General features: G+C 39.6%; 3 protein-coding genes and 1 pseudogene across 4 annotated transcripts; 2 read left to right on the plus strand and 2 right to left on the minus strand.

Annotated features, from left to right (window-relative positions):
- Positions 1-4: 4 nt before the first annotated feature.
- On the minus strand, positions 5-4,531 carry LOC137717979 (probable alpha-amylase 2). Of its 2 annotated transcripts, none has more exons than XM_068457508.1 (13): positions 4,187-4,531; positions 3,798-3,877; positions 3,663-3,696; positions 3,320-3,351; positions 2,909-3,035; positions 2,589-2,815; positions 2,350-2,495; positions 2,120-2,232; positions 1,782-1,870; positions 1,251-1,373; positions 965-1,000; positions 686-784; positions 5-599 (listed from the first exon to the last, which is right to left on the minus strand). In XM_068457508.1, the coding sequence occupies exons 2-13, from the start codon at positions 3,813-3,815 to the stop codon at positions 408-410; spliced, it is 1,236 nt and encodes a 411-aa protein (XP_068313609.1). In that variant the 5' UTR covers positions 3,816-3,877; positions 4,187-4,531; the 3' UTR covers positions 5-407. The 2 variants fall into 2 exon arrangements, with proteins under 2 accessions (XP_068313609.1, XP_068313608.1); XM_068457507.1 differs by having other exon boundaries at positions 3,320-3,357; positions 4,187-4,529.
- A 1,440-nt stretch (positions 4,532-5,971) lies between these two features.
- Positions 5,972-7,949, plus strand: LOC137717838 (uncharacterized). The gene is made up of 2 exons (XM_068457324.1): positions 5,972-7,421; positions 7,529-7,949. Exons 1-2 carry the CDS (start codon positions 6,067-6,069, stop codon positions 7,842-7,844), a joined length of 1,671 nt encoding a protein of 556 aa, XP_068313425.1. The 5' UTR covers positions 5,972-6,066; the 3' UTR covers positions 7,845-7,949.
- A 564-nt stretch (positions 7,950-8,513) lies between these two features.
- LOC137717839 (F-box protein SKIP23-like) lies at positions 8,514-10,190 on the plus strand. Its single transcript, XM_068457326.1, has one exon. The coding sequence runs from the start codon at positions 8,790-8,792 to the stop codon at positions 9,993-9,995; it is 1,206 nt and encodes a 401-aa protein (XP_068313427.1). The 5' UTR covers positions 8,514-8,789; the 3' UTR covers positions 9,996-10,190.
- A 1,440-nt stretch (positions 10,191-11,630) lies between these two features.
- LOC137718021 (uncharacterized) lies at positions 11,631-12,578 on the minus strand (annotated as a pseudogene).
- Between the last annotated feature and the right edge of the window lie 2,138 nt (positions 12,579-14,716).

Here is a 14,716-nt window from a genome sequence, read left to right on the forward strand (position 1 = left end):
TTGGCATTCCCATTTCATTTAAGTCTCCCCGCAATGTGAGGGGTCAGACATACTTTGCACAGAGGACCACTCATAGGACCACTCAATATGACATTAACCAATAAAGCAACGCATTATTTTAGGGCACTAGAAATGGCCTAATGATACAACATGAAGTCTCAGTTCCATACTTGTAAGTTACTACAATGATTCCTAGTGCAAAAACCTTCCGTACAATACAAACGTCAGCTCGTCCATTTAGTATATCCGTTTCATGCAAGTCCTCCTTTATCAATGCGTATGGGGTGGAGGATGAGGACGTCGATTATCATCCTATTTGGTGTAAGTCTTATTGATATAAATACATATTAACAACCATAGTGCGTGGGCATAAATTAAGTAAAAGCTATATCTATAATATTTCTAAGCTACTTGTTCCAAACAGCATATCTGTGACCACAGGTTGCCAGTGTCCACTCCCTACCGGCTGGGGACCATGAACCATCCCCAATTTTCATGCACACTTTCTCCCCTATCATAGCAGAGTAGAGATTCGGTTGGGCCTCTAGGATCGTTATAGATGATCGGCTGTGAATGTCTTGACGCTTCCTGATGTCAATCTGCAGACAAGTGCCAATGCTAACAAATGAGAAACTTTTGTTCAAAAGACATCAAGTCGGAAAAGGGAACTGCCTATACTGCATACCAGTTTCACAATCTGATCATGAATGGAATCACCCCAATCATAGAAATGATCGTAGAAAACTGTTGGTATTCCTGGGTGCGTGAGTATGTATGTGTAACCCTGCGGAAATCATGGACTTGGAAGTTAGAGAACTTGCACGCCAATTTTTAGGTGGATTTGATGAATTATTCTCATATCAATTAGAATATAGCAGCTGCCAGCAGTAATAACATCAATGACAGGAACTGGATTTCCCATCTAAATGCAAAGCATTTGAACTTAATAAACAAGTTTTCGCACCTCCATGACATGATTTGAAGGGAAGGGCCAATGAGCCTGCGAGACAAAATGATTATAATATGAGTGGATTTCTTACTTTCACTATGGAACCAAATGGCCAATCTCTGAAAAGATAGGTACCACAGTAACATAAACGTGATACACTTGTACGCAGAGAAAATGTAGTTGTAATGCAGAGAGTATTAATCAGGGTTGCTTAGGCCCAAACTTGACTTGTTCAGCCCAAAAGATTGTAGCCTAAGTTCCCAATGATATTTACTTCAGCACAACAGAATAGTAACGGTACCTGCGTTGAGCCTGTATCATGGTTATCTAGGAAGGTGACAGATCGAGAAGGCCACCATCCAACTACACCTGGTGGCTTCCCTTGGGGGTCACGCAGGCGCCACAATTGTCCTTTAACCGCTTCCTGCATAGAATGCATGTATAAATGTCCAAAGTCTAAACAAGAAGATAGGAGGGGGAGGTGGCAACCAGAAGAAAAAGGAAAGGGAAATGGTACTCATTGATTAAGAAATATTTTGATGAGTATGGACGTTATTACAATCTGGAAAAAAAAGGTGGCAAGTACTACGGATACAGCAGACTGGACATACTTGTGAGGAGTACTAGTATTCATAGACGAAGATATACTTTGATGAAGATTGCTACATGATTTCTTTTCTTATATATAATAAAAAGGTTAACCGCTCAATTGATCTAATGACCGGGGCTCATTATTATTGTAAATGTCCATCTTAGTGAACTGTTGTGCATACAGTGTGCGAAGGGGTGGGCTGCGGTTGGATATGCCAATCTGTTTGCAAATGGAATTTACCTGAAGAATTCCCTTGGTTGTAAAGTCAAACGCAGTTGATAGCTGTCCTGTGCCGTTGATCCAGTTTACTATCCGCTGTCTGTGGCTATCTGCGTAACATTATCAATCATCATAAAGATCAAACAGTCAGCTCAAATCCTCAGTAGAAAGAGGTTTGATCCCTGAACCCAATTAAGACAGCAAATTACAATACACATCAAAAGAAATGGCAAAAAGGAATGCTATCAACAGGGCTAAGCTACCCTTTATACGGTAGTATGCAGTGTTAAACTTATTAATTTCTTATAGAGTAATATAGTCCAATACCCTGCACATCTCGAAACCATATAATCCAATACCTTGGTTGTAATCTAGGCCATGACCGTTGTAGTTGCAAGAATCCCAATACTCCCCAACAGAAAAAATTGGTTTTGCTCCTTCAATGTATTCTTTCACATATTTTGCCGAATAACTATTGTAACATTGAAAACACGTAAAGGCCAAATAAAATCAAAGACATGGAAAAACGTACGCAGTGCATAAACCCAGTTAAAAACGAAACTCAATTTTATGCAAGTATAAGTCTTACCCCCTTGCAAAATCAAATCGGAAATCCTGAAAACCAACATTATTACGTAGCCACTGCAGCCATCCTGTAATATCTTTTCGAACAAAAAGTTGGCTATGATCAATATTCGGAACCCCATGGAAATTGTCCCCAGTGCTTCGATTACCCTGATATATAAAATACAGAGAAATTCAATGAGCTCAACAGACATTGCATCATGAATCATGCAGAGTCATTCAAGCAGTGACAGATTTCATTACCAATCCACCAGTACAAGATGTGACAGCACGTTCATCCCATGACAACGAAATTCCATCATAGCGGTTGTACTTTCCACCATGCCCTCTAGTAGTCCCAACACGATGATTGATAACTATGTCAGCCATTGCTCTAACTTTATGTTGCTTCATTTTATGAAGTAAAGATTTTAATAAGTTCTCAGATCCATATTTAGAATTGAGAGAATATATGTCCTGCGGAAGGTAACCTATAATAAGAGAAAAAGAAAACAAACATGGTGATCCAATCATTTATATGCAGAGAGCATAAGAAAAAAGCCTAGAAATTTTGTGCATCCAACCTTCCGGTGCAAAGGACTGAGTTGAAGGCGGCAACCATGCTGATGTAAAACCAGATCTTCCTATATCCGGAACTTTAGTTTCTAAATTTCTCCACCAATCATGTTTATGAGACTCCCAATTGAAGGCCTGTAGATATAGTTCGGTCAAACCATAATCTTGATTAAGCTGAGAGCTATGATAGCTTTAATGCAACCAAAACAATTTACCATCATTACAATATCAAGTAAAAAAAAACGTTTACATATACAGCAGCGACCATTTTACTTTTCCAACAATCCAGAAGACTGCAGTTTAATCGCTTCAAATAACAGGATTACCATATTCCATAAGGACTATATATTATATGTATAAAATGGCTCCAACAAGATGTTGAACATATCTTAATATTATGCGGAAAGTGTAAAATTTACCTGAAAAAGGATTTCTCTTCCATTGCGCACCGCTGCACCTGCATATGAATTCAAAAGCATTCTTTAGTGTCAAGAAAAGGACGATATACAAAATGTTCTCCATGAACCAAACTTTCAAACGCCAGCAAAGTATCACATTAGTATGAACACAAGATAAACTAGAGAGCCTAATCTATGCTTATTCAACAGGTACAGTTAAATTCTCAATGTTCATGATTGAAATTTCCAAATTCACAAGAAAAAGTAAGATCTGCCTTTTCATACGGCCTATCTGAATCCCTTATCCCCTTTAGTCAAAGAGAAAATTAATGGAAAGCATCGGCAGGCGAAAGCAAAAGCATACCAATATCAGTCTGCTGCGCGTTCTCTCGTGAATCCTGCATTTCATCAAAATGGAAGATTAGAGAAAAGAAGTCCTCCAATCTTGTGAGTGTGCGTGCGTGCGTGAATGATAGAGAGATTGAGAAGGCATGCATACATTACTTCCGTAACCCATTTGACTCAGGATGTAGTTTCCCAACTCGTCCCCGGATTGCAGGCAAGGCACGGTCAGTTATCCTACATGGATGAACGACATGAGTGCACCAAAACATTGGCAAGACGACACAAAATGGAGGAGAAGACAATGAAATCTTGGTGATGATATACGTTCATCTGTTTCGTCTCATATTCCGCAAGAAAAAAGTCGTACAGGTTAAGATTAACAAAATCAAACACGAATGCAAGCATAAGTATATGAATAAATGCAGGGCTTCAGACTTTTGGCATTCTTAATTAATACGAATTCAGCAAGTTTTCTAAGTGATGCGAGCAGAAGCAATCGGAATTACAACTGCAAAATTCGCACGGGAGAAAATAGAGACGTACCGAAGGCTCTATGGCTGGCTGCGAATGCGATTGCGGTTGCGGTTGCGGTTGTGGGTCTGGGGTTGCGCCGTTGGGCAGCTTAAATAGGACAGAAAAAGCTGAAAATTCGAGGGAGACCACCGAATTCGAATCACGCGGACGCACGATACAAGTTGAAGTTGAAAAGGTGACGAGAGAATATAGACATTCTGCTGTAAAAGGAAGAAAAAGGATTGGATATCGAAAGGCGATGGCAGAAGGGAGTTGGAATTTGGAAAGGAGGAAAACAAGAGAGATGGAAATGGAGGGAAGGTGCGTTGTGAATGGCGGGATCGGATGTTTGGCTTTGTGCTTGTTAGGCAATTGGGCACGTTAAGAAAAATGATGCGTTGGACTTGGACGGTGATAAATCATTCATGATTTCGTAATTCCCAGTACTCTGCCGGGTTAAGAAATTGACGTGCTGCAACCTGAACCGTTGAAACGAGGTATTGATATATTCAAATATATGTGCATAAAAAATATATTATGCCATCAACTCATACGATATGTAGAATCTTGTCGGGAGTGGCTACAGGGAATAATAAAATAATGATGAAGGTTGTCAACGTTTGTTAACTAAAGTATTTCATCGAGGTTTGGTGGCACAATAGATTACATATAAGAAGAGAGAAAAAAAAGATAAGAATGATAAAAATAAAAATAAATAAAAAACGTAGAAATAGGAAGAAGATGTTATAATTTAGCTTGCCTAGATGATTTATACAGTTAAATAAATGCACATAAAAATGTACATGAAGATTTTTAAGTTGTCGGCAGCCAATGACCCTGCTAATGTTTGACTTTGTGACTACACACTTTCTTACCATGGTGGGTTATCTCCATAAGCGGGAAAATACATAGAAGAGGGGGATGACTTTACATATTCTATGTTAATCCCTTTTATTTTCTAGTTACACTTTTTGTGTAAATATAAACTTATATAAAATGAAAGAAGATGGAGATAAATATGGTGGAGATGAGTATTGTTCTTACATCACAGCGTGAATTTGAAATTCGTTGGTTTCCTAATTTAATATCTAATCTAACAAATTTAAATTTGCCCCAAACATGAGTTTTATGTTAAAACTCATATTTGACCCAAGGATTAAAGCAAATTAGGATAAATATAAAATCTAAAATTTGAGTTTTACTCCCAAAAAAAGTAGGTCTAAAAGCATGATTTTTTTTTTCAATAAAAAATTACTTTAATGTACAGGATTTTTTTTTTAAATTATTTTAATGTCTATAATTTTTTTTTTCTTTCAGACCAACTCCAATGGTGGGCTAAAAGCCAAATTACCTTCCAAAATTTCCTCTCAAACCCACTCCAACCCAAGGGGAAATTTTGGACTAAATGCTAAATGTTAAACCAATGCCAAATTCCCCCCAAAATTTAGCCCAGAAATCGGGATGAACTCCACTCAATATTTATCGGAATATAAATTTTTTTAGATTAAAATGTTCATAAAATTAATTTACGATAGTCTACATATTTATTTAAAAAAAAATTAATTTAACAAAAAAATAGCTTAAGTTCATTCTTTAATAATCCCGGGCTAAAATTTTAGGCTAGAACGGTTGGAATATAAAAGCTGTTTCTGGGCTAAAAGCTAAATTTTCCGGGTTAAAAAATTTAGTTTTTAGCCTAACCATTGGAGATGGTCTCATAATATTTTCCTTTTTATTTTATTTTTTATTTTTTGAAAAAAAAAAAGGCAAGCAAAACATGGTCACGTTCTAGGGTTTTATCAGGGTACAGAGAGAACTACATATATATCTCTACAAAATGCCTACAGCGGCCTGTTAATGAAAATGGAGTCCTCGACCAACGTTAACAAGCCCCACTCTCATCACTGAACATGGAGAACCCAGATACGAAACCCACTAGATCACCACCGCCGCCCCGGCCACACGAGCCAGAGCCCAAGAAGCTCAAAATGTCCACCAGCGACGACGAAGAAGCCACCACCACCACCACAGCCAAAACGCCCAGGTACAAGCGTCGAAAGGTTGCAATTTTCTTCGCTTATTTAGGTGTGGGATACCAAGGAATGCAAAAGAATCCAGGCGCCAAAACCATCGAGGGCGACCTCGAAGAAGCTCTTTACCTCTCCAACGCCGTCCCCGAGCAGGACCGCAACAGCCCTAAGCGCTACGATTGGGCCCGCTCCGCCCGCACCGATAAGGGGGTCAGCGCCGTGGGCCAGGTTGTCTCGGGCCGCTTCTATGTTGATCCACCGGGATTTGTCGACCGCCTCAATTCAAACCTTTCTCCTCAGATTCGGATTTTCGGCTATAAACGCGTCACAGCGTCGTTTAACGCGAAGAAGTTCTGTGATCGGAGAAGGTATGTGTATCTCATTCCTTTGTTTGCTCTTGATCCGAGTGCTCATCGCGATAGAGAGAGTGTGTTGGCGAGTCTTGGGTCTGATCAGGAGTTTGTTAAGTGTTTGGAGTGCTCCGAGAGAGGGCGTAAAGTCGGGGGCTTGATGGGTAAGCGCACGTATGAATTGAGAGGGATGAGTTTTGAGCTAGGCATTTCGTCGAACACCAATGAGGCTATGGTTGAATCTGAAATTAGTGAAGAAATTAAGGTTCTTCCCGGAAATGCTGGGGATGATAATTCGATTTCTGAGCCCAGAAATGAAGTTAGCCTTAGCATTAATGAAGAAACTAAGGTTCTTACGGAGAATGCTGGGGTTGATACTTCGAATTCTGAACTCAAAACTGAAATTAGCATCAGTATTAATAACAATGAAATTTCTGAAATTGAGGTTGAGAATAATCGAGCGGTCCCCAATGAGGCAGACGCTGCTGATTTGAATTCCGAGTCAATGAATGATACGAATGTTAGTCTTGGTGAAGAGAAGGCTAATGGAGACGAGAAGACAGAGGAGGGAAGTGGAAGGGGAAGTGGATTTTGTTATGGTGAGAAGGAGAGGGAAAGGTTTAACAAAATTTTGAATAGTTATGAGGGGACTCATAACTTCCACAACTTCACCACCAGAACTAAAGCTGTAGACCCTGCTGCTCAGCGCTACATCATTTCGTTCAATGCGAGCACCACGGTTACAGTTGAGGGTATGGAATTCGTTAAGTGTGAAGTTGTGGGGCAGAGCTTCATGCTTCATCAGATTAGGAAGATGATCGGGCTTGCGGTGGCAATCTTCAGGGGATGTGCTTCTGAGTCGTTGCTAGAAAGGGCATTGCAAAAGTAAGTGCTTGGATCATCATAGTATGTTGGTGTGTGCTTTTTGTTTTTTTGACTCTGAGAGAATATGTAATGTATGCTTAACTGAGTTTATTATGCACAAAATATAGGGATGTTAACATCAATGTGCCGACGGCTCCTGAGGTTGGTTTGTACTTGGATGAGTGCTTCTTTGCGTCGTACAACCAGAAATGGGGAGATAGTCATGAAGAACTGTCAATGAAAGACTATGAACAAGCGGCAGAAGACTTCAAGATGAAGCATATAGACTCTCACATTGCATCCACTGAGCATAAAGAAGGTGTTGTGGGTCTCTGGTTGCACTCCCTCAACCACCGTAACTATCCGGATTTAGGTCCTGCCGAGAACCATGGAAACACCACCAACGGAATAAGTGCTGATGCGGGTAATGTCGCCCCCGAGTAAGTTTTTTTTTCCACAGGGAATCAGATTTCTTCAATGTATGCCTCTTATTTCTTCAATGAATACAAACTCTTATGTCTTTTAGGGAATGATGAATTGCTAATTTAGTCCCTGAATTATCATGAAAATTAAGTTTTTAAACTATTTTTTTTCAAAAAAATCAATCCTTGAATTATAAAAAAAAACAAAAAAAAACTGTCAATTACATCCTTAATATTAGATTTGAAGATACTATATTCAATTTTCCGTCAATTTAAGTCACGTTACTTGCATGTGATACACACTGGAGGGTAGATTGGTAATTTTCTTTTATAAAGAAATAGCGTATGGAGTTAACTTTGGTGAATAAATTAGACGTTAAATTCGCGTCCTATATAATATGTTAAGGACTTAAAGGTGAGAAAATAACAATATTACATTCTAAAGTGTATGAAATGACTTAAGTTGACGAAAAATTAGATAAAATAGTTTTGAATATAATAGTAGGGAAGAAATTTGTAATTTTTAATAAATTTAGAGACTTATTTTACCGAAAAAATAATTCACAAGCCTAATTTTTACTGAAATAATAATTCAAAAACTAAATCGGCATTTCATCCTCTAAGTAAAACAAAAAATGTAACTTCGGCTCCTGAACTTCGAGTCCGTTAACATCGCTCGGTACTTGAATTTGGCAACATGGGGAACATTGGTCCTTCACTCCAGCTTGTGAGAATTTTCGTCAGCACGTGAGCCCGTGAACATCATGGGCCTTGGCTTAACGGCCCAGTTTCATTTCCAAATTCCAGAGCGACCTTCCTAGTGGTCCAATGTAAACTCAAATGTGGTGGAATATTTTTTATATGTAAAGTTGAATTGAATTAGAGCGACGGAATATTGTTCAAGTGAGAGGGAAAGCCAAACCTCTGTGGCGGGGGGCGGTGGGGTCCTTCGTGTCTACCAGCGAGAATGGAGGTGGATTGGACCCAACTACCACCAGAACTCGCCGAATCAATCTCCAAAAAGCTCACAATCTACGCCGACTACCTCCGATTCCGGGTGGTGTGTCACAGCTGGCGAGCCTCCGTCCCCAAAACCCCGCACCACCTCCCTCCCCAGCTCCCTTGGCTGATGCTCCCCCAATCCCAGCCCAACCAATCCCACCGCGCCTTCTTCAACATCTCTAACAGCAGAGTCCACTTCCTCCACCTTCCAGAAGCTTCTCACCGTAAGCGCCGCTGCGGCTCCTCCCACGGATGGCTTGTCATCCTCGACGAAACCCCTTCCGTCCTCCTCGTTAACCCCCTCACGCGCGCCAAGCGCCACCTCCCTCCGCTCTCCACCTTCCCCAACGTTGTTCGATTTGATTACTCCGATGTTGGCCGAGAATACGCCCTCGTATCCCCGTCTGGTGACGTCTACACGCGCAGTCTGACCCAGATGCGCGATTCGTTTCTGAAAAAGGTGGTCCTTTCTTCGAGTCCTCTGGAAGCCAGGGGGGGCTTCACTTTCACCGCCGTAGCGATTGTCAATCAAACCGGCGACTTGGCGTTTTGCAGGGACGGAGACCAGACCTGGACTTTTATCGACGGCGCACAGTCGTATTCCGAGGATGTCGTATCTGTCAACGGTTTGTTTTACGCCGTCGACAAGAAGGGCACCGTGGCGGAGTGCGATGTTAATGGTCCGTCTCCGCCTAGGGTCAGGTTAATCCGAACGCCGAGACTAGAGGATGCGGACATGCGATATTTGGTGAGTTCAGGGGATGATTTGTTGTTGGTGAGTCGGTATTTGCAGATTGATTATGGTTTTCTGGTGTACAATGCAAATGTAAATTACAGGACAGTGAAATTTGATGTTTTTAGGATGAATTGGTTGGGGGAGAGGTGGGACAAGGTTGAGAACTTGGGTGATAGGATGGTGTTTATCGGCGAAAACTCATGGTTTTCATTGTTGGCGTCTGATTTTCCGGGAAGCCTTGGAAACTGCATTTATTTCACAGACGATTATTCGGAATCAAACAATGAGAGCGGAGTCTGGGGATATGATTCGGGCATTTTCAAATTGTGGGATGGAACAATTCAAGAGTTGCCCCCTTATCCAAGGAATTCGAATTATGAGGTGCATTGGCCTGCCGGCTCTCTACCTCTTTGGGTAACTCCAAATCCATGCTGATGCAGTGAAGGCAGGATCATCATTTCAATTGAATGGTAAGTAATCGCAATTATCTGGTGTTAATTGTAATGTTAAACGATGGTTTGTATATAATTATTTCTATGTTTTCTGTTTCGTGCATTTGTTTATACATTCTATGTAATAATTGACACTCTGCAGTAATCCATTATATATCTCAATGTTTAATAACACAGATACTGCCCTTTTGTATCGATCTCTCTAGTAACTTGGTGTGCAAGGGAGGTGACTTACGGTGTTGGATGGTTTAGGTGATAGGGTGATGAGATTGGTTAACGTTGGCCGAGTGGTGTTTAGATGATTTAAACAAAATGTGTCATCAGAGAAACTCTCATACGTCGGCGGATGTGTATCTTTGTGTCGCACTAACGCTAAGAGCGTTGTGTGCAGGGTGGATATGATCCGGTTACACGGCAGATTCCCCTCGTCTCAGGTGGACTGATGTACAATTTGTCAATGACAGATGAAACATTGTGGTGGTGATTAGTTTTCGTTTTGTAGAAACAGGGATTCTCAAATTTTGCTGAAATTATTTGGCAATTGGCCTATGAATTAATGGTGATTTTTTGGACATTACCTGTCTACTTCACGTGGCTAGGCCGGACGATAGGTTAGTCTTGTCCTTTAGCTATTGCAAGTGGCCTTTCGGGGCCGGTCTTTTTAGTAACGAAGACAAAACCTTTTTGTTTAGAGTAAATTGTAGTAATAGTTCTTCAATTTTAATCAAATTAGAGCAATGGTCCATCAACTAAAAATTCATTACCATTGATCCTTCAACTCATTAAAGTGTTTAGCTATGGTCATTTTCGTCAACTTCGTCAGAATTTTGTCAAAATGAGTTATGTTGGAATAACCATTGCTACAATTGGAGTTCCTCAACTCATCAAAACGTGTAGCTATGGTCAGTGTCGTCAACTTCGTCATAATTTTGTCAAAATGAGTTATGTTGGAAGAACCATTACTACAATTAGGTTATAGTTGATGGATCATTGTTCCAATTGGGTTAAAGTTGAAGGATCATTGCTCTGATTGGGTTAAAATTGAGGGACAACTTCTCTAATTGGATTAAAGTTGATGGACTAATGGTAATATATTTTTAGTTAAGGGACTATAGTTCTACGTTTTGATGAGTTGAGGAACCAATGGTAATGAATTTTTAGTTGAGGGACCATTACTCCAATTGAGTTAAAATTAAGAGATCATTGATATATAGGGAGAGGGTACGATTTCGATTCTGTTTGACAGAAAAACTTACAAGTTCGTTTGGTTTCGTTGAATCGTTTCCTGGATACATACCTGGATTTGGAAGGGCTTGGAACAAAATTGTAGTAAAAACATTTCTAACAAAAACGCATCGGTGCACAAGTGTTTCTTACAACTGAGAAACTATGCCTACGTATCAAATTTTGGACTGAGATTCATGCTGCGTATGGCCAAACCGGAGAGCCTAATGCCATTTCTGATGTGTTTGTAAACGACCCAGACATTCTTTACCGAGGAACCAAGTACGAAACAGAAATTAAACCGATTTTTTCGGACTTGAAATTTTCGTGCAATTTGAAGTTACTAGGAACAACCTAAAACAAACTGATATCCTCGAACTTAGGTGCAGCCTAGCTAGGCAATACAACGCATGGAGTACATGGAAACAGCAGGCCAATCCAGCGTAGACGATGTCGTAGAAGACGCAAAACAGGAAGCTTCGTAGACTCTGGGGTGATCACTCTCTAATCCATAGTCCATGATCGGAGGGTACTCCAGCTCCTCATCGTAATCGTACACCAACTCCGGAACCTCCACCTCATTCCTCCGCACCTGGTTCCACAGAAACTCCAGCCTTTGCACATATTTTAGCTTCTTGTACAACCTGCAGGTCCACCAATAAAACCACAAGCCACGCTTCACCATTACCATTCACTAACGTGCGCCATGGGTCAACGTTTGATAAAACTGTTAGTTAATATTTGATCGTGTTAATTACCATCTTAATTAAATATGCATCGATGTTTGTTAATTAGTGTTACTTAATGTACCTTCCGGTGAAAGGGAGACGACCAAAGGTGGCGAGGAAGAGCTTGGCCTGCAATCCCGGGTGGAGAAAGTAAACAGCTTGGAGGCGATCCTTGATGGCAATCGTAATTGCCTCGTAGATGGATTGGAGGGTTGAAATTCCGGTTGTCACCGCGATTCACATCTGTGTGCACGTACACCACCGAGAAGAAAGCCTTTTCCCCTAACTTTGGGAATATTTTCTCCTCCAAGTACTTGTTCACAGCCTCGTTGGTCACACTTCGAGCTGATCGTGAACATTTAACATAACAAAAATAAATTCAGCGTAACAAATTAATAACGTCTTAATTAAGCAACAAATATTTTATCTTGAGTTTGGTAGCGTCGAACTTGTAATTAAGGAGTGCGCTAAAATAAAAAGACATTGGATTCTATCAAATAATTACCTGGAAAGAACTTTCCAACGATGCGAAGAACGTTTCGACCATGTTTGTCCCGGCCTTGGATGTTAGACACTTGAAGTTTCTCAAGGAGGTGTTGCTGGTCCGACAGAGTGTTGGTATGGAAGGAGAAGAAAAATAATTCATTTTTTATAAATTTTTAACTTTCTCGATTTAGTTGTATTTATTAATTATATAGTGGAATTTGCGAAAATTAAGCAGAATATGTTCTGGAAACGGAAATCCGAAAGTGTGAAAAGGTAAGAGGGGATGGATAGGGTTGCTTTTGCTTTTAAGTTTTGAGAGGGATAACGATGATAAAGCGTTGCTGCAAAGTGCAAAGCAGCGTTTCTGTTTCTCTTGATTATATAGCGAGGCGAGGCGCCCGATTTCTGGATTAGAGTATGCAAAATGAGAGAGAATTTTTGCACGAGAACATGATTTGGTACACAAAATGTATTATAATTGGTTAGAATCTTGATAAAAAAAAATTAATAAAAAAAATGCAACCAATTATAATATGACACTTGATGTACGGACCGTGTTTTAGGCACGTTGAAAAATTTCTCGTATAATCTTTTTGTTATTATAAAGGACCAATTAGTTACTTCGTCATGACAGTACATATTTCGGAAGTCGAGACGATACACAGAGGTATTTCAACATTCTCATATCTACTATCATGTGATTTCCCAACGGAAAAAATTGAATCAAATGCCGGATAATGGAGCCCAAACAAATGAGTGTGATGGACGATGATGAGCGAGGGCATTGAGGAGGGTATATTCTTTATAATCTTCCGAATGGTCTACCTCGGTGCAGGTAGTTTGCCAAGTTTGCAAAGTGCCTGTGGATTCAATGGATTGTTGATAATTGTTTGATATAATTAAGGCAATATTTTCATGATTATTAGTAGCAGCAAAAATGTGGTTGGCATTGTGACATAGAAACATCTACCTGTAAATGGTCTACGTCCATGGTAATATTTAAGATATGGTAAGAACAAATTACAATTTAATTACCTTATGTACTTATCCACGCAAAAATATTGATATTCGTGAAATTTACACATCCAAAGTAAATTAACATTCAATCTTGCAATAGAATTAAGGAAACAGATCCCTAAATAAGGGTTGTTAACCCAACTAGATCATACTATTCAAATCGATATTAGTTAATATATATGTTCATATAAAATAAGTGTGTATGGTTGAGATAACGAAATAAATAAAACGGACTATATTGTTTTGATAATATATGGTTGATATATATATATGTTCATATAAAATAAATAAACGATATTAGTTGATATATATATGGTTGAGATAATGAATGAGACCCACTAGGACCACTACTACCACCCGTCCAATCTCGATGGAAACTTTGCAAACCCTTTGTTCTTCGTAATTCACCAAACTACGTACATAGGCCAAATGACCGATTAACTAATGCTACTTTTATCGAATATAATTAAGTTAAAACCGTGGTATAATCATTGATCAACATGTTATAATTTAATATGCAAAATGCTAAGGAGATTCTCGAAAATGAGATATAATGTTAACACAAGAATTAACGTTGAACTATGAGGTGGCAGAAAATTAGTTCCACTTTGAAAAAATCCCCTAATCATTTTTCATCTAATATAACAAGATGTAGCATGCATAGTTTGAAAGGTCCACCGTAACTTCTTCACAATGTGGCCGGCACCCGACCTCACCTTAAACAAAACAAAAGAAAGGGGTGTTCCGATAATCGAACAATGAATAATTGCTTCAAGAGGTTGAAGAAGTTGAAAACATAAGAAGGAGGATAGATAGGGGCATTCCGAGAATCGAACTCGGGACCTCTGGCACCCAAAACGAGAATCATACCACTAGACCAAATGCCCACGTGGATACTTTTTGAGCTTTTGAAATTTAATATTCAGGTATAACTTGGGGGAACAAAACACAACATGCTGTGTTAATGAGTGAGAAGTTGGAGCTGCTTCCCAAAATGTTTTGAGGCCTTTCAAGTCCTGGATATTAGGCAAGCCCTGGATTACAATGGAATAGCACTAATCTGGGAAAATTAAACCCTACTTTATGTTTTGGGCCATCCATGTCGGCTCAGTTTTAAGCCCATAAAAGGCAGAGAAAGATAACATTACACCCATCCCCTAACATAATTTAGGGATGATAAAAAATACTGGAAATTTCAAACCATACCAAAACCGAACTGAAAAAAATCCAACCTCAAAATCTCGAAAAT

This window comes from Pyrus communis, chromosome 15 (genome assembly GCF_963583255.1).
Source record: "Pyrus communis chromosome 15, drPyrComm1.1, whole genome shotgun sequence".
Classification (NCBI taxonomy): Eukaryota; Viridiplantae; Streptophyta; class Magnoliopsida; order Rosales; family Rosaceae; genus Pyrus; species Pyrus communis.